General features: G+C 48.5%; 4 protein-coding genes across 9 annotated transcripts in view; 2 read left to right on the top strand and 2 right to left on the bottom strand.

The window, feature by feature from the left end:
* Positions 1–2671, top strand: part of LOC149344914 (proteasome adapter and scaffold protein ECM29) — a 141409-nt gene extending 138738 nt beyond the window's left edge. For both annotated transcript variants that reach the window (XM_089546404.1, XM_089546403.1), the window contains one exon: positions 2495–2671. In XM_089546404.1, the coding sequence (XP_089402530.1) occupies positions 2495–2631 (137 nt within the window). In that variant the 3' untranslated portion in view covers positions 2632–2671. The remainder of the gene's footprint in view (positions 1–2494) is intronic.
* Positions 2672–5495: 2824 nt separating this feature from the next.
* Positions 5496–14262, bottom strand: RpL35A (ribosomal protein L35A). Its single transcript, XM_089546402.1, has 3 exons — positions 14104–14262; positions 11029–11181; positions 5496–5699 (listed from the first exon to the last, which is right to left on the bottom strand). The coding sequence occupies exons 1-3, from the start codon at positions 14178–14180 to the stop codon at positions 5525–5527; spliced, it is 405 nt and encodes a 134-aa protein (XP_089402528.1). The 5' UTR covers positions 14181–14262; the 3' UTR covers positions 5496–5524.
* Positions 14263–16995: 2733 nt separating this feature from the next.
* On the top strand, positions 16996–17652 carry LOC149344912 (heat shock protein hsp-16.2-like). Its single transcript, XM_089546401.1, has one exon. It carries the CDS (start codon positions 17050–17052, stop codon positions 17584–17586), a length of 537 nt encoding a protein of 178 aa, XP_089402527.1. The 5' UTR covers positions 16996–17049; the 3' UTR covers positions 17587–17652.
* A 109-nt stretch (positions 17653–17761) lies between these two features.
* LOC149344911 (GTPase-activating protein skywalker-like) overlaps positions 17762–23861 on the bottom strand; it is a 64056-nt gene continuing 57956 nt past the window's right edge. For all 5 annotated transcript variants that reach the window (XM_089546400.1, XM_089546398.1, XM_089546397.1 and 2 more), the window contains 2 exons: positions 19215–19573; positions 17762–18395 (listed from right to left, as the gene is read on the bottom strand). In XM_089546400.1, coding sequence (XP_089402526.1) covers positions 18260–18395; positions 19215–19573 — 495 coding nt within the window. In that variant the 3' untranslated portion in view covers positions 17762–18259. The remainder of the gene's footprint in view (positions 18396–19214; positions 19574–23861) is intronic.

Below are 23861 nucleotides of genomic sequence, written 5' to 3'. Positions count from 1 at the left end.
TTTCGTCTCGTTGTCCAGTGAAGTGACGCATGCCAGTGTGAAGGGAACAATGCCGTGCTGTTTATTCAGCGAGCATATTTAAAGAGAAATAGTGGCAAGGGGGTTAAGAAAGAGGGGACACAATATCAAGTCAGGGCGAGGGCACAGCGCTATCTTGCGCACGCAGGTTGCGATACGATACAGGGCCGAATATAGAGCATTGCAAAAAGTAAACAAACTTTTCACAACGGAGCAAGAAATACAGCATTTCTTGGTGCGCACCCGTCACCTCAACAATCTAAGGAAAAAAAGAGAGAGGTTAGGAAGAGCAGTACCATATATTGCGGCGAATAAGTTGACTTAGAATACAAGTCGACCCCTTGACTTGCAGCCCTAGCTGACTAAAAAGAGTTGACTTCGAATATAAATCGACACGTACATCCCCCTCCCCCCACCTCTCTACCCTCCGCGGAATGGCATTGCACAGCTCAAAGCAAAAATCATGCAACAATGCAGTCACAAGGCCAGCATTCGGAGGAAATGGAGATCAAAGGTGATAAAATGGCGCCACAGCTTGCTTTTGATGCTTGCATGTGGTCAGCTGACTAGCTGCAAACTGAAGAGCCAGTGGTCGTGTAGGTTCGGATTCCGCCACGACGCGCAGTCTGTAGTTTACCAGAAGTTTGCTCTTGCGCTGTTTACCCCTTCTCTGGGAAAGCAACTGCCAGTGTGAGCGAGCTGGGTAAACAACAATTGCCCAGTTCAGATTTTTGCAACGGAACCGATTTACACACAAATGAACTTTTTGTGAGAGACATGAGAGCGCAAAACGGCAACACGGACGAGTAAGGGAACAGGACAAGCGCTGCACTTTCAACAGGATTTATTAAAGGGAGAACATTTATATAGCCTTTGCCCTTATCCATGCTCTTAATCGCTGACATTCACCTCTCACAGATATGCATCAAGAAACAGCATTTCACTGTGGCGAAGAGCAACTGACGTGTCACTAATGCAATTATCACCTTGCTTCTTGATATAGAAGGCTTCCACAAGCTCATGTTCTGTCCTGTCTCGGCTTTTCAATAGCACTTTGCAATCAGCTCAATCAGACACCTTCAATCAGACACCTTTTCGTTGTATGTCTTCTTTGTAAGGATACATAAGGCATTACACAGATACATGAGTGAAGAAGTAGTGATTATATCACAGTTTTTCTCATGCTTCTTGTGACCTATACAGACCTTTGGCATCATAGTCATCATGTCACAGTTGAGACCGAACCAGGTGAGGGAAGAAATTCTGTTATAAATTATTTAGCGGTTGTAGGCAAATACTACGTGGTGATCTATGTATAACAAGACTGGAAAGGTTAGTTGTTCAAGGTAGCGTGGTCACAACGCGAAAACAACATCACGAAAGTGCTGCGTGTGTCCTGTTCTGGAGACGGAGACCTCTATTTGTCATCACGACTGCCGTCGCGTGCACTAGAGAGTGTGCAAGTGACTCTGCGGAATGAAACTCGGATTTTGAGTAAGGCCATGTCAACAATCTCTTGCCACGCTGGTCATACCTGCAACGTATAACTGGTACAAGACTCGCAGCGTCCAGATTGGCGAGCGTCCGAGCTGGCAGTTCGAGTTATCCGGATGTACTAATTATATTTATTTAATGATTAATATTTGTATCATGAATATGAAATACAGTCAACTCTCAATAATGTGAACTCAAAAGATTATTGAAAATTTTATTAAAATTATGCAGAGTTTGAATTAATAGGGCCTTTTTGTGCATACGATGTTGACATGACGGAAGCATCAGTTTAAATAAACTGGCAATTCAAATAACAAAGGTCACTTTACAAGTATGCTGGCAGGTCACGGTGCCATAGCAACCCGAAGAGTTGTTACGATGGAGGCGAAATGCAAAAGGCAGCCATGTGTTTCGTCATGTCAATGCACGTTTAAGATCCGCAGGTGATCAAAATCCATCTGGAGCCCTCCATTATGGCGTCCCTCATGTAAGCCCATGTGCCGATTCATGACACTGAAACCTACCGTTTGCAATTTAGATGTTGCATTGATACAGAAATGAGGTCTTTGGCAATGCATGTTCAGGGTTGCTTTATCCTGCAGCAAGTATTTTGGAATGTGTCATTCAGGCCAGGGCCCCGAGCTGTTCACACCTGGCATCATCAACAGTCACACCAGTAGGCTACAAATGAGGATGCTCACACTATAGATCTTTCATTCTGCACTCAGCTTTACAAGTGCAACACCTGGTTCATTTCCATGGAGTTATCGGCATGCACTCGCATCAGTGTAAAAACAGGTGCTAAGCACCTCCAACACATCTTGGAGGGCCCTGTCCATTTAAGTTTGGTATTAATCTCCTCTCGGAAAACCAACACAGACTCCGTTCACATCCCAGTGAGCATTGTGAATTGTGCCATCAACTTTGCCAGTAGCCAATGACAAAACTCTACATCACCAACTAATCGCCACTTTTCCTGCAGACACTGGATCATCCTGGATCCTGGGCCCGTCCTTTGATAGGGTGCGGCAGTCCGTATCAGTTGTGGCTGCCAGGGACAACATGGAGCTCAGGTGCCTGGCCCAGGAAGTGGCCGACCTCCTGGCCACCCTCACATGACAAGTGGCAGTGGAAATAAAGGGGTCTCGTTCTGATTGTTCGTTCAGGTGTGCCTGCTGCTTCATTCAGCTGGAATAAACTAACAAGTTTAAGAAGTACCAGTGGCAAGATTATGTAGATGAAAGGGCTGCAGATTTTGAGCCAATCTCGGCTCCTCAGTCCAAGAGCCCTCTGGTTCTCCAGCCTAGCTAGCCAGGTCAATCAGCTTGCACTGTTCACCAGCTTGTGTGGCCAGAAGGGTGGCTTCCCACGCGGTTGGGGTTGGTGTGTGAATGGGGGGGGGGAATGGAAATGAGTTCGTTTGAAGTTGTTGCCATTGTGTGCTTTGTAAGTGGTCTATAGTGTGGAGTGGGGAAGAGGAGGTTATACGATGCGGCATGTCAAGGGGGTTATTCTGGGTGTGAGCATATGGTTGTGGGTTGGGGATCCACCGGTACCCGGCCACTAAGTTCACGGGTAAAAGTATGAACGCGCTCATTTCCAGGGATGCCCTCATGCCCCTGGCCCCATTATGGTGGTTCTGTGATGCTGGTAGCAATAGTATGGGGCATGAAGATGAAAGGATACTAGTGCCTTTAGGAAGAGTCTGTATGCTGCACGGGAGTCTGTGCAGACATGTCGCCTCTAAGCAGGGAGCACATGTGCCACTCGAGGCGAAACGCAAGTGGCACCCGTGTGCTGTGCGATGTCAGTGCACGTTAAAATATCCCCAAGTGGTCAAAATTGCTCTGCAGCCGTTCATTGCTGCACCACTTTCTCTCTCCCTTCTTTCACTCCCTTTCCTCACAGTGCGATTGAGGTGTCCACTGGTATGGGTTACTGCACCATCTTTCCTCAAAAAATTTGGTGAGGTTTAACTCTTCTAAACATAGTTATACAGCGAATGCTCTGTCTCACTTGGTTATGCTTTCGTTAAGCTTACTTGTTAAACAGGTTAGCAATTCCTATGCATTGTTTAACAATGACTATGTGCACAGTTCCGATTAAAGTTAGTTTTCGATGGACTCATGATGAAACTTGTTAGTTGCAGATTAACTTACTGCAAAATGGATGGTGTGTTCGGTCAAATGCCGGTTAGACTCAGATTCCAATGCTTCAGTCTCACTAACGGACGAAGCCATCATCGAAGAGACAGCAGCGGCTGCCTCTGCCACTAACCGTTTGCCCTTTCTCTCCTCGTTTGAGAGCGTGGCGTCAAAATGACAATACTGTGAAACGCCGACCGCGGATTCAATCGATTAGTGATGGCCAGAAGCAGGGCTCCGCCCCGGAAGCATTTATTTGCATGACAATGTATCGTTTTGCTGTAAAGATGCAGTGAATAAAATGAACTCGCAGCCAAAATGTATGTACCGTATTCACCATGGACATTGAAAAGGCGTACGATAATATCAGTCGTGCTGCTATCCTGGAATCCTTTGACATGCTGCATTATCGTTGGAGTGCACAATTTTGTAAAATCCTTTCTGGAAGGCTGACACTGCCATATGCCTCAGTGGCGACGCCGTCGGATCCTTTGTGCCTCTTCGCGGCATACTCCAGGGATGGTTAGATGTTTAGGGGAATCCCCCAAGGTGGAGTAGATTTGTAATAAGGGAGTAATTACTCATTGACATCCACCCGAGTGCAGCCATACGGCTACAAAGGAAAACTGGCTATGGAAAGCTGTATAGTTTTCCTTTGTAGCCGTATGGCTGCACTCGGGTGGATGTCAATGAGTAATTACTCCCTTAGTAGTCCAGGGATCAGTATTATTACCAACATTATTGAATATTGCTTTTATCCCCCTTCCTTGGTGCTTATATGAGGCGCCTGAAATTGTTTTTATTGTACGCTGATGACATCACTGCGTGGAGCACCTACCACGACCTGCTGACTCAAGCCTCCGCCCTACACTCAGCCATAGGTGATCCGTCGACTAATGCTTCTTCAATTGGTCTTAATCTCGGACAAGAGGTATAAAAGTTACGTTAAATAATGTGGGGGCGAGGACGAAGCCCTGGGGTACACCGCAATTGGAGGTAAAGTGACCAAAAGGCTTCCCATGGACACGTACACTGAAGATTCTGAAGGCTTTTTGTAGCGGTTAGTATCGTTTTTAGACATTTAGCGTAGACAGGGTGCAATGTGCCATCATTCTTTATTGTGTTAGGCGTAGTCTGGATGATTAGTGACTCGAGATTTCGGCGGGCTGATACATTCTTCTCTGTTGTCACTATATCTGCTTCGTCCCAGTTAATCTCATGGCCAGTCTCTTGCGCATGCTCCGCGATTGCATTCGTTGGCTGACAAGGAACGCAATCGCGGAGCATTCGCAAGAGCAGATATAGTGACAATAGAGGAGAATGCATCAGCCCGCCGAAATCTCAAGTCACTAATCATCCAGACTACGCCCAACACAATAAATAAGAATGATGGCACATTGCACCCTATCTAAGCTAAATGTCTAAAAACGATACTAACCGCTACAAAAAGCCTGGGACGTCCAGCCGGTTGGTCAATGTGAACAAGGGAGCCCGAAACGTCAGTTGTATTTGACCATGGTCAGTGACCAGTGAATCTCATGAATACACGTTCCTTACAACTATGCTGATATGTGGGTGTTAAAACGGAAGAGGAAAAATTAAACAGCCGATTTCAGTGGCATATCAAGCATCTCTATCGGAAATACAATTTTTGAAGGTATCGGTATCGAAGTAAAGTATCGTGCCCTGCCCAGCCCTGCAATGGGTGGCATGCCACTGGTGTGGCACCACACATTATTTTATGTCAGAGGTCACTTGTGTGCCGGTTCCTGGTCACCGAAGGCACTCAGCTGCTCCGCCATGGATGTGTGTGCAGCAAGCACACAACAGACAGCAAAGTGAGGCCAACATTTTTTTTTTATTTGTGCTTAGATGCGAGACGGGTAAAGCATGATGCGCACACGTCGCCCCATGGCAGCGGCGGGCAGGTTACGGCGGAACTTTGCTCGCACGATGCCACTGTTGCCGTGCGCCCGTGTCACCTTGCCCCAGATGGCCCGCACCTTCGAGTACTGCTTCTTGCGGCCGGGCACTCGCGTCTTGCTGCACACACACAGAGAGAAAACACTTTTCAGGTCCACTTCAAAGCGCAAAACGAATGCAGAAAATACTGACAATAGGGTTGCCCCCCGTCTCACTCTGGCCTCTCCAATGGGCACCACACTGAGGCAGAGGTGGTGATGAAATTAGAGGTGAAGAGATCATAGTAGTAGCGAGGAGACATGTAGACTGGATTTTACCAACAAGGGAAGAGGTCCCCGAAGGCCATTACGTGCACTTAACAGAAGTTACAACAGTGGTGGAATCAGATCTGCATCCGTGGTATCTGCAGACTTCACCAGACTAGTGCTGTATGTCCTTTTTCCAACTAAAAGCACACTGCACTCAGAAACAAAATAGAGAATCTTGTCGACATGTTTAGGTTCATACAATTTCCCAGCTAATACATTATTGCGGCCAATAAAAATGGCCCGTAGAGTTGCACTATTTTTCTTTTGGTTATATGTTTCCAGATACCGACTTTCTGGCTACTACGCTTAAAATTTCAACAAACTCTGGTTGTACAGGGTCGTCCACTCTCAGTGCAAACACGCGAACGAATAGCCGTGCTCTTTGGAGGGCCACTACATCCAGCACAGCGGCGCACCAAAGCAAGCTGGCAGATGACGTGAAGCACTACGACCAGGTCCATCGTCTGCTGCACCACTTAGCTGTGATTAGCGGCTGTGCCGCACGCAGTGGCCCTGTATAGAGTGCAGCCACGCGCCTGCGCATTCGCACTAAGAGTGGATGACTCTACGCATTATGTTTAGTGACCAATTGCACATGTGCAAACATATGAGTGGGACGATACTGGTCGTACGCCCATGATTTGGATTGCAGCGGCAGTCATCCGCCACTGTACCTTTTCTGCATTTTGCAGTGCTTTTTGATGCAAAGGGACGAAACATAAAAAAGATAGCAGTGCCCTTAGCAGTGGGCCACTTCAGCGATGACGTGACATAAAGAGGGGAAAGCATTTGAGAACTACACTATTGTACATCTTTATCACAGACTTCAAAATTGCACACAGAGCTTGCATATTGCGGAAAGTTTGACAAAGCTACTTACCGCGCTCAGCAGCACATGACACAAACCTCAATCGTTTATGCAGAGATCTACGAACCGAAATCAAAGCCAGGTTGCCGCCGAAGGGCAGCGATGGTACCAGTGAAAGCCCCCACACACCTGCCAACACTCCCCTTGGTACCGTCCCTATTGTGGCACTTCCCTCTGCAGGCAGATAGTGCCCCTTTCTTTCAGCGGCAACCTAGCATCGGCGGTTTCTGGTTCCTTGATCCCGACCCAGACCGCTCGGCCAAAGCAGTTAAATACGTTTTCAAACTGATTACGAGACAAAAGTTACTGCAATATGCAAGCTCTGCAGTTTCACTGGAAAAAAACGAGTGCACAATACTGTACAATGACGTGCTTACATACAAGCGGGCAGGGAACGCAGAGCACGAATGCTATGAGAATAAGGAGACTTCCCCACAATGAGCTGGTAGGGGGAAGGAGGAAGCATCCATAAACAAAGAGACCCTGCTGAATCTGCGAATGCCATCGATGAACTGGATGTGTCACCAAGTTTCTTATTTAAGCGCAAGAAAAATAGCTGTTCATATCTAGCGCCTCAATACCTCACTCAAGTTACATTTTTCAAAATTAAGTAGCCCCCCCCCCCCCCCCCCCCCCCCCCCCTCATTTTTTGAACGCTATCAAGTTAACTCTGTAATGTCATCATCAGCCTGACTACGCCCACTGCAGGGCAAAAGCCTCTCCGATGTCTCTCCAATTAACCCTGTCCTTTGCCAGTTGTGGCCGCCGTATCCCCACAAACTTCTTAATCTCATCCGCCCACCTAACTATGCCACCTCCTGCTTCTTGCCTTCTTTTGGAGCAGACTTTTTTTTTCTCCCTCCCTGGTTGAAGCCTATCAGACAGAGTGCATGACTGTTACTTCGCGTGTTTTGCTCTTTTCTGTTCTCGTCTCTCGACTGTCGCATCCTTAAAAGTCTTTGTGTGCCCCTGTAGTTGACTCCCTGTAACACTTATATCATGTGCACATAATTTTGCCTTGCTTTGACCATAGCTGTTCCACACTAACATCCAAGATTATGATGACATTAGTGTGGCATTTCTGTTTAGATGGGTTAGCACATATACTGCATCCTAGCCAGTGGTAAGAATATGAAAAACTCACACTATGGCCATATTCATAGTGTCAAGAGGCCGTAGAGCAAATACTAGGGCAACCGAATCGAGGGCGTTTCAGTAGTGGTGGCTACCTATCTTTACATCTGGATCAATGATGATTTGTAGTGCAGCTGAGCGGCACATCCATTTCCGCTGCTTCAGGCAATCGGTAAGCATTTCAAGGGACCAAACCTTCAAGTTAGATTATAGGTTATGGAAGTGGCCTACGTTTTCAGTGATTTCAAAAAAGTGAACAAGGCCAGTGTTAACGGATCTTTCAAAGGCTTTAAGGGGCACCGCAGCGTGGCAGCGGTACTTCCTCACCTTGAGAACCAAGATTATTACTGCCATTTTCCATTGTTTTGGCAGCTTCCCTGCCTTCCATACATGGTTACAGAATGATAACATGGCTTCTGGGGAAGGCGCAAGTATTGTAAAATACAGATGCTCAAGTCGATGCTGTCAGCCGGTATGTTTGCAAACAGCCCATGGGTGAACTCATAGGGTTATGGTGAAGTGAAAAAAAATCATGGACAGATAAGATAAAAGCGACATTTACCCCAAAAACTAAAAAAAAAAAAAACACTTGTGGTGGACTTCAGATGCCTGACCTTGTTAATATTTTTGTAGTTTGCAAAGCTTTTTGCTCCAATTTTGTAGCAGAAGAAGAGTAGAGAGCCTACACTCGTCCAGCATCTTCTCAGTCTACTGTCTGCCCGTGCAGCCAGTCAGATGAAAAAGCAATCCAGCAAAGCAATATGGCGGAAATCTGCTTGGAAGTTCACCACACACTACAGAAGGCAAAATGGACGGCAACGTGCAAACATCGCAGAGACATCGTTCCCTCCTGATTTTAGCTGTTTGGCAGCGCCACACTCGTCATTTTTCTGAACTGTGACCATTTAGTACATGTGCACTAATGTAGATGGTGCTACTTACTACATTTATCGCATGTGCCTGTCTTATTGCTATTATTGTTTGTATTTTGTGGACTTTGCAGTTGGTAATCATTACAAGTTGATTAAAAGATTGAGAGCCCGATATTTTAGGAGTATATTTACAAGGAAAAAAGAAGCCGCAGAACGTTTCAAGAGCTTGTGCCCTTCATAAGCCCACCGAAAAAGGTAGTTAAAATCAACCAGACAGGTGCACATTCCCCAAAAGCCATAGAGTAAAGGCGATGCTAAGCCATGTAGAGCGATGTATTAAAATCTCAGAACAGCAAAGTGCTGGTTACCTGAACAGTGTAGCATTTTGTTTTCAACTACTTTGAAAAAAACGCTAACTCTGATCAGGAATAACTTAAACTAAAAAGGAGGCAGATGAATGATATTTTCAGAAAGGAAGAACGATTAGACGATCTCCAACTGTGCAAAAAGTCACCGCAGGGCAATGCATATCCCAAAAGTTATTGCAGATTACATTGTTCTGTTTTCTACGTTTTTCAAACATGCGTGGTAATAAACTAGCCTAAACACATATTACTAAATGCTTAAACATGCTCATTACATCAGATCTCAAAGTATCTCGAAAGATTTTTCTCTAGGTGCAAGAGGTTTTGCACAATTTTGCATTTCCTGAGACAAGTTGAGCTCAACTGCCAGTTTTCATCTCTGCATTTTCTTTTACAGTTGAAACAAATTTGCAGCTATCGTTAAACCACACACATCTTTTGAAAGCAGAGAAAATTAGCTTTTTTGGAGATACCTGAACCATATTTATGAAGCTAACGAGCGAGGTACAGTCAATGTACAAATATATCACCAAAAAATGTTCACCGTTGAAGTGGGACCACCACTTTAAACGAGATTTTGCTCACCTCGGGAGTTCATCATCACGTTTTCTGATGGCACTCCTAAATGTGGTGGCGCTTCACCAACAGAAGCGGCGTGTTTACAGTTTATCATAATTGCAGAATGTGGCAGAACATACCAGTTCACGATTCCAGTGACCGTTAATGCAAACGCTACTGGATTGCTTCTCACACATCATTGTGGAGCCATCCAAGCTGCCATCAGCAATATAAATGACAAATCGTCCAACTGCCAAGTGTAGGCCAAGCAGGACATGACATACCATGTGACCGGCAGCCATGCCAGATGCCGAGGCAGGCCTTGCTGTTGCAAGGTTGTGATAGGCAGGGAACCTCAGGGTAGCCCCGCCCTCGTTTCCTTGCTTGCACAACATGATTTAACAATGCCCATTGCAAACGCTGCGGTGCTTAAATGAATCTCACCTTCAACATGCTTGTCAAGCATCAAGTGGCGATACAAGATCAGGTTTTCAAGCAGCTATTTTAAAGTACAGAAAATGAATCTACCATAAAATTCCTGCATCCATGTTCCCTAAAGCAGTGTGAACATTTAAGATGTACAGCTCAATTTAAACAGACACTGCGAACAAATTGAAGTTGTCCCGCATCAATAGGGTACTGCATTGACGAAAAAGCAGCTACTTTCCTTGAAAACAGGGCTCTTACATGAACTAGGTAAGGTAAAAATGAAATCCAGGTTGACTATATCCGTGGCCAAAAAGTAGTCCACAATCAGTAAAAGTTCAATAACTGCACACCTGCCTGCCATAACTGTTGATGATTTGCAATGCCAAGCAAGCCATCTTAAACAAGTCAATGTTTTTGTCAGAACCCTCACTGAGGCTTCAGTGACACGCAGCGGAGTGATATGCTTTTGCAGGCGCACTACTTGCGTAGCCCCTGCAGTCACACGCTAAGTGCGAAACGAAGTATAGGACTGTATTCCAACTTTAGCCTCCCTCGGCAACACCCGACTGACCGAAATGCCAGAAGAGCATGAGCCGATGCAACCGCTGCCGGCATCTCAGCCAATCAGATGTCGCCGAAAGGGTCCCATTTGAAAGGGACGCTGAAAACGGGCCCCAGGGAAGTAACAGAGGACCAGGAGAAGTAATGAGGCTAAGAGATCTGCTGGCATGGGCAGACTGCAGCTGGCAAATGAGAGAGAGGGAAAGGAATTTGAATGACATGAAGAGGTCAGCAGATTTGCAAAATGTCTGTCCACTCTTCAGCTCAGCTCGTGGCAAGAAAGCAAGCTGTGCAAAAAAAAAACTTCACACAAAACTCCAGCAAGGGCTCAGGGATGAAATGTGGCAGACTCACTTTTTGGCTGTATAGACAAAGACAGCTCGCTTCCCAAGGTAGAAGCCCGTGTCCCGGCGGGCGTCCACACCTTCAATCTTGAGCAAGGACGTATGCTCGTGCTGATTCCGCAGGCCCCGCCGGTAGCCGACAAATACTGCCTTGCAGTACAACCTGCACAACAACCAAAATGGCCTCCACGCATTCACACACCGCTCGCCACTTTGATAAAGGCTGGTCAGTGCATAACTATCTTGCCTCTGTGCAAACACCAAGGCAAGCAATGGCACTGAACAGGATACCCATCTCTTGCAAGAGGAATTCCAGACCAACCTCTTCGCACATCAGAAAGGAATCCATGCTCCGTGTGTGAAGTAGCAACATCGCCACCATCATTGGCCGAGGAAAAAAGCGCTGACATGGCTTAGCTCCACCCTCAAGCATGCCAACTGAGCGAGCTGTCTGATCATGGCGTTCGGTTCGGGCAGTACCTGCCTTTGTTGCCAGCGAGCGAAACCCGGGTCTAAATACCAAGACCGGCTACAACCAACACACTGGTGCTGTACAAAATTTTCAGGTAAGCAGCTAGGCCCTTTAAAGATGTCAGTCATGCTAGCCTGCCACAATCCCCAACAATAGGAGGTATTCACATGATGTCATCCGCAAGGGGCGCGGCATTCACCATGTTGGTGGTCGCGCGCGCGGCCGCCGCAGCCAGCCGCAGCGTTAAATAGCCGGTGATGTGTGAAATGTGAGTGTATTTCGCGTCTCGCCATAGATAATTGCTGTCCGGCCCGTAACACCGCGTTACTGAGAGGGTGTTCCGGGAACTGCGCGAAGCAGAAAAGAGCGGCCACGCTCAAAAGGTTCCACTTTGTGAAAAGGCCGGCCCGTAAGAAAGCGGAGGCGCCGGCGCAGTGTGAGACGTACAGGACTGGTGCTGCGCGTTGAATTCACCGGTATCGAGGCCCACCTTGTGCACGGCTTAATTTTGCTGGCAGGCCAAGGAATTAAAGCATACAAACCTATGAGAGGGTGCAATTACTTGACAAGCGGGTGAGTCCAAGAGCCGTGCTGAGGGTGCCGACGTCCGCGGTGCCGGCGGCTGAAGTGCCGTTTTTGAAGAGGTGAATAGTTCGAAGGGTCTGTTCACTTAGCTGTAGCTTAACTTGTCATCTCTATCTGCTGAAAGTAACGTGTTACTACTGAATCTAGCGGAATGGCTGCACACTGCGTTGCTGCGAAAGCGCTAGACGTCTTGTGCATATGAAGCAGCGCTACGTAGCTACAATCAAAACTGCAAAACATTCTCGCTGTGTCTGCCGTTCATGCTGCGAGCGCATGACAGTATTTGTTTGACCGTTCTGTCGTGTAAATAAGGCAGCTATGACGCTTTGCCTTTCTGCTGAAAGACCGTCTGAGAAGCGTCAGCAGTTCGCGGATTACAGGCGCTTGAATTATCAATTTCTGCGGCGGCAGTTTTGGAATTTCGGCAGTTAATCGTGCTGTTTATCCACGATGTGCCCTGCATGACTAGCTGACAGTTATCAACTGATATTAAAAGCTGCAAGTCGTGTACATTCTTGCGAGCAGCGCAGCCAGCCAGTTTTGCTGCCGAGTTGAGGCAGCTCGATTATATCACGGCGCAGAAGAATTCTGCTGCAAACTTCATGCACAATACGTGCTCCACAAAGAAAAGTGGTCGCTGACGTATTCAACAACGTACAAATATGTTACGGATCACTAACAGTTCGGCCGGGTACCTCACGGCGCACTGTGACACCACGCGAGCTGGCCTGAAACGACCGCAAACATGGCGCGCTTGCCGCGACGACGCTCGCACCGTCTAGTAGCGCGGCCTCAGTGAATACCTCCTATAACGCAAATGAGACATTGGCATTAAAACCAGTCAATCATAAGGCAATTTTATTAATAAGATGTAACGGTAGCCTAAATTCCTTCACATAAAACCATTTTGTCCAAAATAAAATTGGATGCTTAAGCTTCGCCTTTAGGAGTGGAATGCGACAGCATGCTGCAGCGCTGCCAAGGAGTCCGCTGCCAAGGAGTCCACAGAACGCCATCGCCCATTCGGCGCGATGCCTTGCTCATTGGAAAACCCTTTCAGACGTATCCACTTTTGTGCAGTCTGAGCTGGTGACATCTTTGCAACAGGTAAGGTTGACGCCACATGCTGTACTGTTGTGGCTTTCACAGGCAGCCACTAGGTGCGGCAGTTCAAAAGTGCTGTTTTGGTCACCCTCAGTGGCACAGTTATCGTTTTCGCCACAAATCTCGGAGGCGAATCTGCGTTCACTACCCCTTTAGTGACAAGCCCAAAGAACATACCTTGTCCTTCATGGAGAGGTACGGCTCAGCCCTACCAGCACACTAAGGAGTGCACCCCCCCCCCCCCCCCTCTTCCATAACACAAAGGTTATCCATAGGAAATAATTTTTTGAGGGAGAACAAATAAAACAGTGCAGTCCTGATATGTGCATCTGATATGTGCATTATTATGGCATCATTTTGTGTGTTATGAAAATAAATTCATGTCTGCTCAATGAATTTTTCCTGCAACCAAAGGAATTAGGCATCCTTTTTAGCCAGTGTACAACGCGCTTCTTGTCCTGTGTGCACTTCCTGAAACACTTGATTTTTGCTTCCTGTGAATGATGTGTCAAGCTTCACGTGCTCACTCTCTCGATAAGCGCCCGCGTTGTATCCAACACTACGCTGACGAGTTGCGAGAGTTGGCATCCACGTTTCTTTCTTTCTTTGGGTTACTACTTAAACAACCAATGATGCAGGGGAGCGGAAAGAAAAAATTGTTCCTCACATCGCCCAAAGCTGACAATCAAGGGAAAGCAGGGACAATTTCAGCCGGGCGATTCAACCGGCTGCAGTTTCACGCGAACTCGCTACCCCAAATAATGGCAAATTTCAGGCACGTGCGACAGCATTCACCACGTGCGACAGCATTCACAATAAGAAGTTTAACGAGCGCCTGTAGTTTCGGCTGATGACACGAAACGGGTGTTTCAACAAAAAGCTCCACGGAGCTCGCGTTCACGCCGCAAGCACCGGGTTCCTCACCTGCACAGCGGCCTCTTCCTGCCGCTCTCCTTGCCTTCTGCTCTGGGAGCCTCGGCGACTGGCTTCTCCTTGGCCATCCCTCCTGCACTCGGCGACACCACAGCAGCGAATCAGCAGAGAAACAGCGGTGCGCTCCACACACACACAGGCACACACACGGCGACAAGGCACGGAGCGATCCAAACAAATCGGCGCAAATTAGTCGAAACTTGCCTGCAAACCAATTTTAGCTCTAACCGCCACAGCTTAGCAACACACAAGAAGCATTATTTCGGGCTCATGTGCTTCGGATTAAACAAAATTAGCCATTCATAAACCCCACAAGAATCGCGCACATACCTTGTTACAAATTATGGACGAAAAGGACCTCTTCAGCCAGACCGAGCCGTACAAACGTCATTCGATTCACTCATAGGTGACGCCACCTTTTAGTTGATTTATAGGTTTTTGAGCAAAAGGAGCAAACCCGGTCCCCCTAGTGGAGATAAGCGAACCAGGTCTATTTAATCAAAAACTTAACAAAACCCGCATTCACTCATAAGAATGAAATTATTTTTTTAGACATAGTAAAAAATTAACATTTTTTAGCTACCAGCCAGAGTAGTCAATCCAACCCCCAATCCCCAAATTGAAAAAAAATTACCAACTGGTGGCGCCACCTATGAACCAGAGCCTCATTCATGCAGAGCCTCTTTCATATGTAAGCAAAAACGCCAGCGACGCCTGCCGCATGTTTTGTGGTTTTGTGTCGTCGCGGCGGCTCGAGCAGCGAGTTTCCAGCAAGTTGAAAATATTCCGCGGCGACGCGCCGCCCAAACTCTCAGTCGCTTGCACGCATGCTTGCACGTGTACCAGAGAGAGAAAACTTATTGCCGGAAAAGAAGGCAGCGATTCGCTGTTGTTCCGCTCTGCCGCGTCAGGTCGTGGTTGTTCAGTTCGTGCAGCAGGGCGCTCCTCAGGGCGCGGCTCACGGTCGAGGCTGCTGTTCCAAACATGCCTGCATGACAACCTTGGATCCGACCGTTAATGGCATCTCCAATGATTCTCCAATGCCCGTCCCGGCATCGAATCTGCGTGCCCTACTACGGTTCCGGCACTTTGAAACTTGTTGAGCCATCGAGCGATGGGTCGGCCGACGATGAAGTGTCGCTCTGAACTGCTTTCGTACGAAGAGAAGGGAGTTCGACTCACATAGCCTCCTCTTGACCGCTGTACGACCGCATTTTCGTTGATGTCTCGCGCTGCTTTGCAGCAGAGCACCAAGCAAAGCTACTTCGCTCACCAACTTAGCAAAGCAGCCGTCGGTGACAGAAAAACGAAAGCAGACATAAAGAAGACTACGAAGGTGGCGTCACTATTTAGCCAAGACTAGCCAAAGCTGATAGCGAGCAGTGTTGAGGTCAACAACCAATAAGGCCGGCATCCTTTCAGGCTAATTTCAGGCCAGTTGAGTAAACTTCCTTCCTCCATGTTTCAGGCTGTGTTCCTAGCTGTGCAGTTCAGTGTACTAGCTGTGTGCTTGTGCGCTCGATTTGCAGGTTTGTTTTTTTTTCCGTCCTCAAGAGGTGTTCGCCGATGGTGTGGCTCTTGAGGTCGACGAATGGTCGACGAGTATCTCGCGCATCAGTAGGTGACAGCTGTGTTTTCGGCAAAGAACGTGGAAACATTTCTTGAGAAAGTGGTTACTGAAGGGAAGCAACCGTAACTAATTTCGAATGCCCGAAAGGTGAGCACACTTCTCTGGAGCGCTTGAGCGGTGCTTAGGGGAGGAAAGAAAACGAATTGTCAGAACAGATCCTGAATTTCAGAAGTAATACTCCCGCTTGATGCAGACTGATAGGCATGCCACCCCGTGCAGGTACTACAATCACTTCACCCTTACGCTGCGTAAAGTTTCACTTCACTGCCTGCCACCGCTCGAGTTCCAAACGTGCTCGCCTCTGTGCGTGAATAGACCGCCGTGACTGTGTTTGCTGTGATTATGTAATTTGCCGTATGTGTATATTGTGTTGTGTTTGTCGCTTTGGAAGCAGCTTTCTCGTGCAATAAACGATGTTTCGTTGTACCTATTGCTAGTCATTTTTGTTCTTTATGAAAACAGTGGCCTGTCGATGTCCTACGGCAAAAAGCATTCGTAAACTGCTTGAATAACCTGGATATGCATGCTACCCTGCGGTGCTCCGAGAAGTGTCGGTATGTCCGCGTTCGGATGTCCGTCGGATGGTCCGACGTACGTTCGGGGATGACGCTGGGCAAAAAAAATGGGACTTTCGACGGACATCCGAAAGTCCAAAGCGGGATAACCGGTGGACTTCCGTCGGACGTCAATGGCTGTGTGGGATATCGCAAGCTAGCGGAATGCTGAGCCATTTTTCGGTTATTTAGGTTTCCAAAGTTTCACCATATTTTCACCCATGAATTTACCGGCAAATTTAAAATTGAACATCGCCCGGGTATGAACGCCAGACAGCCAGGTACGACAGCGATCCGCGACTACCTTGGAGATTTAGTTCACGCATACACCGAAGAACGCTTTGCCAGTACTACCTGGTCAAGAAATTGTGCTGACATCTGTGACAAAGAGCTCGATTCACCTTAAGATAGGCCTCGACTAGAAAACTGAAACCAACTCTGGCTAGCGCAAGAACTTGCAACAGGGAACATGTATGTCATCACATCACGGAACGTTCTGGAAACAGCTCGAACATCCGCGCCACATTTCAAACGCTGCACGCAGGACGTCAGGTCACGTGAACAGACCTATCCAATAGGAAAACCCGAAAACAACAACAAACACACGCACGTGACCATCTCGTTTGTTCGCGGCCGGCGACGTCGGAAGACTCGTCACACAGTCACGTGACTAAAACAAGGACTATATATACGACGGATAGGCGTCGCGGGGTCGTCAATCGGACGTTGGATCTGTGTGGAGCACTACGCAGTATGGCAGGCCCGATGTTTATGCGAGTGTGGACGACGCCGTGCCGCCGCGCTCTCGTGGTGTGCCCGCGCCGAAGCCTGTGGAGGCGCTACCCAGTCACGATCAGCGATGCCTTCAGCGAGATGGACCGGCAGCTGCGCCACTTCGAGCACGAGATGTCCCGCACCTTCCGCGACCTGGACCGCTCGGGCGCCTTCGGGCCGGCGTTCCGCTGGCTGCGTTCGCGCGACGTGCCCGTCGAGACCGGCACCGCGGGAAAGTTCCAACTTCAGCTGGACGTGAGTCAGTTCAAGCCAGAGGACGTCAAGGTGTCTCTGTCGGGCAACCAGCTCACGGTGCGCGCCCGCTCCGAGGTGAAGGAAGGCGAGTCGACGTACGTGAGAGAGTTCTCGCACAGCGTGACGCTGCCGGACGATGTGGACCCCGACACGGTGCGCTCCCTGCTGCAGGCCGACGGATCGCTGAGCATCGAGGCGCCCCGCGCGCTGGCCGAGCCCAAGGAGGTGCCCATCGAGAAGTCGGCGCCCAAGGAGAAGTGACTGCTGCGCTGTAGTGAGAGTATGTACCGATTTGTAGTGTGTAAATAAACATTCACCCCAATCTCACTTCGTGTCTGATGGCTCACTGTGGCGCGGGCTAGGTGTCTTGTACTCACCTTCATATGGGTGATGCAATGACGGGCCCCGCCACTGCTAGGTTACCATGGATCACATCTCGGGCTGACAGGATTTTATTCGCTTATCTCTGCTCAGCGACTATAGTTGAAGCACGCACTGAAGCAGCGTAAAACATGGCACACACATGCAGCTGGGACTGTGACTACTTTGGAATGAGACCCAGAGGCTTGTCAACAGGTTCACAATTCCTTTGGGGACAACCATCACACGTACAAAACATTAACGTATAAAACATGTCACACGCGACTGCGCAGTCAAAATCTACGGTTAAAACAAAATGAGAATGCATTACAGTATTCTAGCCGGGCGGTACGTACACCGTGGGGAATAAATAGGAAAGCATGAGAATATTACTTGGAATCACACTTTCTGCTCTCAACTTAATGAGATAGCACCTGCAAGCAACCCCAAATCAGGCTGCACGTTTAGGCGCCCGAAGAGCAAGCATATTGTGGCCATATGGAACAATACGGGACATAACTTGTCGAAACAAAGTCCCCATCAGGGTGGCAACAGCAGTAGATGAACAGGGAGCTCAGGCAAAGCCGATGACCTCCAGAATGCGGATGACAAAATCGCTGCTGCTTGCCAGCGGGCTGTTGTCGAAAGTGTCGCAATGCTCGGTGCGACCATGCTCGAGGGACTCGTCTATGTACAGCCCCGTTCCATTCCTGCAAGCAATATTAACATCCACTTGTTAACCGTACTTGTGATTTGACGGAACAGTGCAATCGCACCCATTGAATGCCGCTGAACTGCGAACAACTGCAGCACAAGGGCTAATTCCAACAGCTGACAGCGTGAAAGGCTTTTTCCACTCTTTGCTTCAACGGCAAGAATGCATGTTGTTCAGCTTGATTTGGTGCTAGGCCACACGACTGCTCTGAACGCAATTATGAGTGTGCATGAACTATTGGAATTTGTTGCTAATTCATCACACTCTCAACTGCACCAAATGTGCATCCCAAAGGCAGGAAATTTCTAGAAAAGTGCAAAACGCAAATACAGCGCAGCCACTATTCCACACAGCTTTGCTACGTCAGAGGTAGATTTATGGGCGACTTTCAGAGAGGCAGTCCTATTTATGCAACGCATTTGTTGGACTTACTTCATGGAAAAAAATGATGGTTTTACCAGAGAAAATTTCTCATCTCTGCCAACCCCTTAAATCCGCCCCTGGCTCTTTGCTACAAGCATGGTTCCAGTACTCAACTATGATCTCTTGCTTAATCATGCCGAACTGCTTGCTGAAAATGTGCAGGTTCACATTTCTAGCACAAGTGGGGCAACCAAGGCATCCACAAGCAAGAAAAATCTGGAAGGCAGTCAGTGAATTGGACATGAAGTATGATTTAATGATGCCACAACATGCCGGGAGGCACGCCCATTCCGGCATGTTGTGGCATCATAAAATCATACTTCATGCCCCAATTCACTTGACCCTTGGTTGTGGGACCTTTCCGATTGATCAGGGAGTTTGTGATGCGTACCCAGCTCCAACCTGGATCATGTGCTGATTGGCCGAGATGAACAAGTTGGCTGAGTGGGGCACATCCTGGGTGGAGCCCACGCCGACCCAGGAGAAGCGCCGCGGCTGCTGCGCGAACGTAAAGAGGAACGTCTCGCCCGTGCCGAAGTAGGCGTTGCGCGCCCGCTCCTGCCACCGCGTCGAGCAGTAGGCGCCAAAGCGCTCGTCGCGCGTGGTCAGGATTGCCAGCAGCGTGGGTTCCCATGTGTCCGTGTGGAAGTAGAAGTTGGTCAGGCTGCTGCCATGCTCATTGGTGGAGTAGATCACCTCTGGCTGGAGCATGGTGATGCGCACTGGAAGCCAGTTCCACACCATGGCCATCTGAGAAGAAGCACAGTGGGCAATGCACTTGGCCGTGACTTCCCTGTAACATCACCCAATTTTTGTTCTCAGTAAAAGTCAATTCAATTGCTCTTTCTGGCTATGCTGATGTTTGTTTGGCACCAGAGCATGCATCAACTGCTGAGGAAATTTAGAAGTGGAGCACCTTTTTTACCACCACTGAAGTCAAACTCTTTAAATCAAGACCAGAAGAGTGACTGTTAACTGGAAGCAACATGAACTGATGGTTTCACATGATGGTGAAGCAGCGCGACACATTGACAAAGAAAAGACTCTGCAGTATATGTTCTATGTTGCTCAGTTTTGCCATTGTTGATTGGAAGTGGATGATGGGTATCCGGGTGAGAAAAGTCTATTAGTGCCACCGCAGTTTGCTTCCAATAATGGCCTATCTGTATTATTTAATTTTATGACCTTTTCTAGCTAATAGAAGGGCTGCTTTCAGTGAAAGATGCCTCTGTAAAAGAATGCAGCAATTTATCGCTACAGCCCAAATTCCATTTAAACAAAGCAGCTCTGCCAAATGTCTTCTACGTAGTTGTATGGCCTTCTAAGAAAACCAGCTCTTCAAAGACAGGAAAAATTCGCCCTGAACCCAGGGGGCGGATGGTTCAGGGGTCATTCATATGGGTCACCTTATGGGTCAGTTTATGGGTCACTCTTGGAGCCTCCCTGGGTAGCTCAGTAAGTAGAGCAACTGTCCTGGAGAGGCAGTGGTCCCTGATTTGAAGCCAGGACCAGGGCGAATTTTTCTTCAACTGCGAAGTTTCTGTGAAGCCTTATGGCTGGACTTCGGCGGGTGCAAATGAGTAATCACTCCCTTATAACAAATTTCCTCCATCTTAGCGGATTCTCCTAAACACATCGGAGCAGAAGTTGTGCGGACTGCCACTCCTCAGACTCATGGCTTCCTCAGGGGACAAAAATTACTGTGGGACCATAAAAAAAAGAAAAAATAAAGTGTCCCTGCCCGTGCCACTAAGTATAACGGGCTTAAATTCCTCAGGGGACAGTGGTGCACAGAATGCTGCTGCAAACATCGAGAAAGTATGAGCACCTTGCTTGAGTACCGTACCATGAAAAAGATCCTGAAAAGCGCTGTGCAGAATGCGGTGTTACACAGGCAATTTTTTGTTTGAAAGTCGCCGTTCCTGCTTTCTGAACGTATTGAAAGCAACCTTTGAGCTTGATGTATAAGGACTATGCAGTTTGGCAAAATCTTTGCGTTGGAAACTATGCCACGCTCAGCTCCATGCAGTATTTTGACCTTTTTCTTCAGATTATCTCCTCCGCAATACCTGCCCTGACTTCCCATCATCCAGCACACATCTGACGTTAAGCGGCATGTGCTGACAGCAGACTTAGCAATAATGGCAGTGGGATTTTAATTGGGGAAATAAATATGTTTTCCCCTGCGTTTAACCGCGGCTGACACAGTTCAAAACTGCTGGACCCCACCCTGTGGTCGCGTATGCTACGAGCGCACGCCGACCATGGCGGGCCTTGCTCTGAAGGAACAAAGAAACGACACTATGGCTGACACAAACAAGGCGTTTACTGCTAAAACAACAATAACCCCAGCTAGCAACAAAATACGTCAGGGAATCGAGGACGTCCGACTCACCAGCACGGTTACGAGCGAATGTTCGCCCACGCTAGGGCAAGGGAAAACTCCGAGGCCGGACAGGACGAGATATGGAGGAACGTTCCTTCCCACGAGGCTTTGCGCCAGCCGGCGAAGAGCGGAGCCTCACGCCGAACGTCAGTGTGCGTCCCCGTTCCTGAGCCAAAGAGGGCCGTCTCCCCCACACGCGTGCAGCAATCATGCCATCTGTGGCGCTCGTGTCGCTGCGACGCCATCACTCTCTCTTGTTAAAGTAACTAACATGGCTAAGGAGGGTGCATTGTGGGAAAGCAACACGGCCGAGGAGGGTGTATTGCGGGGAAGCCAACCACAGGGTATGAGGTCCCCACATGGCAAAACATTTGTGCACATTTGTGCAGACCCACCCATAACCATGACCACTATGCCCATACACTGACGACAGCCATCAGATCAGTTGCCATGGTTACTGATGCACGGCCTATCATTGCTCAGCCAAAGGAAAGCCACTGGCCAGGGCTGGTCAGGTGCTAAATGACCATGTTGTTAGACAGCCAGGAGTTTTCTCCCATTGAAATATGATTGATGCCAACAGGACTGAAGAATCAGTCTGAACAAACCACTGTGGTTCACACAGTGGTATGGCATGAAACACTGTAGCGACATACCGAAGGTGTTATATATGCATTTAAAGTTTACGACCACATTCATTTAGTTGTAAAGAAGACGGCGCACACTCATGGCAAAGATGAAGATGGCCCTGCACTACAGCCGTTTTGCTGTTGCCACGTACGTCTGTGCTAGACCTGGCTGGCCTCGAACTGTTTTTGTCGCTGCTCCAATCTTTCCAGTTTCTTTCAATAAAGCCCCATCTTACATTTGGTGGAGGTGTGGGTAACAGCCCTAGAACTCCGCAGCCGTACTCTCCCGCCACCTGTCATTCCTAAAGATGTTCAACATCCAGCCGTGCAAGTGGTCCCAGCTGTTATATGCGCTGGCTCCCCCTGCCAACAGGACCCGGGCATCTTCAGTGGGATTGAAGAGCAGGATGTCGAATACTGGCTCACGTCTTATGAGTGGGTGAGCCTTTACAACAAAATGGACGATGCAACAAAACTAAATAACGCCAATTTTTTTATCTCACTGGTGTGACTAACCTGTGGAATCGGAACCACAAGGTGAACATCCGAACTTTGCCTGCCTTCAAGATGACCTTCTCCGAAGTGTTCAGTCGTCCTGCTGTCCGGAAACTTCGCGCAGAACAACGCTTGCATGAATGGTCTCAGCAGGTTGGCGAAAGCTTCACAAGCTACATCAAAGGCATTATTAACCTATGCAAATGTGTGAACCTCAACATGTCGGAAGCTGACAAGATTAAATGCATCTTGAAGGGCACTGACAATGACGCCTTTCAGATGCTGTTAGTGTGCGACTTGCACACCATTGCTGAAGTCACCCTCTGCCAAAGCTTTGAGGAGCTGCGCAAGAAGAGGATCCTGACTCATCAGCACCCCCGACAGGTTGAGTCACTTGCTGGGCTGACGCCAGTAGCTGAAATCTCCTTGCTGTGGCAACAGATCAAAGACTTTGTTTATGAAGAAGTGGCGCATCAGCTATCTCCTCTGCCGAGCCTTCGAGAGCGAGCCCTATATTTGGCTTCGGATCTTCAACATGCCATCCTAGAGCAGGTTTCCATGAATCTTCCACCCGCCTATACGCCACCATCTGTCGCTGCTCCGCTGTCATACCGGTGTCGTTGGCCATCCGCCGCTGCCACCACTTGCTGTTCCGCTGACATATGTGGAGATCATCGCCAGCCCACGACCGCCTACCTATCCTTCGTCTCCAGTACCTGCATGAGTGGCAGCTCCTTATCTTCAACGAGCTCCGCGAGTCACCAATCTCTGGTGCACCACTGACAACCGGCCTATTTGCCACTTGCGGCCTGCCTGGCACGGCTTTGCCATCGTCGTCTCCCAGTCTACGCGCCACCTTCTCAGGCTTCTGAGTAGTCAGTACTCCGGGCCTGCTGAGCTGCTGTCCACTCATCCTTTTCCTCCTGACCGTTCGGGCCTTTCAAGACACCGTTCACTTTCACCAAGGCGCCGCTCCACCCCTCCTATGCGACGTCACCCCACTACTACTCAGGAGGAAAACTAGGTGCCGCAGTTCCTGAGGTGAGAACTGCATCCCCGTCAAACTCTCCAAGGCCTCACATATCATCTGCTAATCTGATCGAAGTTTCTGTTGAGCGCATTTCTGTCATGGCGCTTGTGGACACTGGTGCTGCAATTTCTGTCACGGAAGAAAAGTTTTGTCGCTTGCTGAAAAAGGTAGACACCGAGTGCTGGACTATTGCTGCTAACGGCCAGTTCTGAGCACATCAAGCCTTCCGCAGCGTGTACCGCTCGAGTTGTGGTTCAGGACTCCCTCTACACGATAAAATTCGTTATACGGCCTTCCTGTTCCCATGCTGTTATTCTGGGCTGGCATTTCCTTTCCTGCCATGAAGCTATCACTGACTGTGCTTGAGTGGAAGTCGGGTTTTCTTCTCTGCCAAATCCTTTGCCGGATGCTACACCTTCAGTTGCCTGTGTTAAAGCCCTCGCCGCCGAAGACATCGACATTCCCCCATGATGTTCTGTTCTTGTTCACCTCTCTTGC

Source organism: Amblyomma mixtum, chromosome 5 (genome assembly GCF_055824585.1).
Source record: "Amblyomma mixtum isolate Tamu chromosome 5, ASM5582458v1, whole genome shotgun sequence".
Taxonomy (NCBI): Eukaryota; Metazoa; Arthropoda; class Arachnida; order Ixodida; family Ixodidae; genus Amblyomma; species Amblyomma mixtum.
The sequence above is the reverse complement of the archived record's forward strand: the minus strand, read 5'-3'. Positions and strand labels throughout refer to the sequence as shown.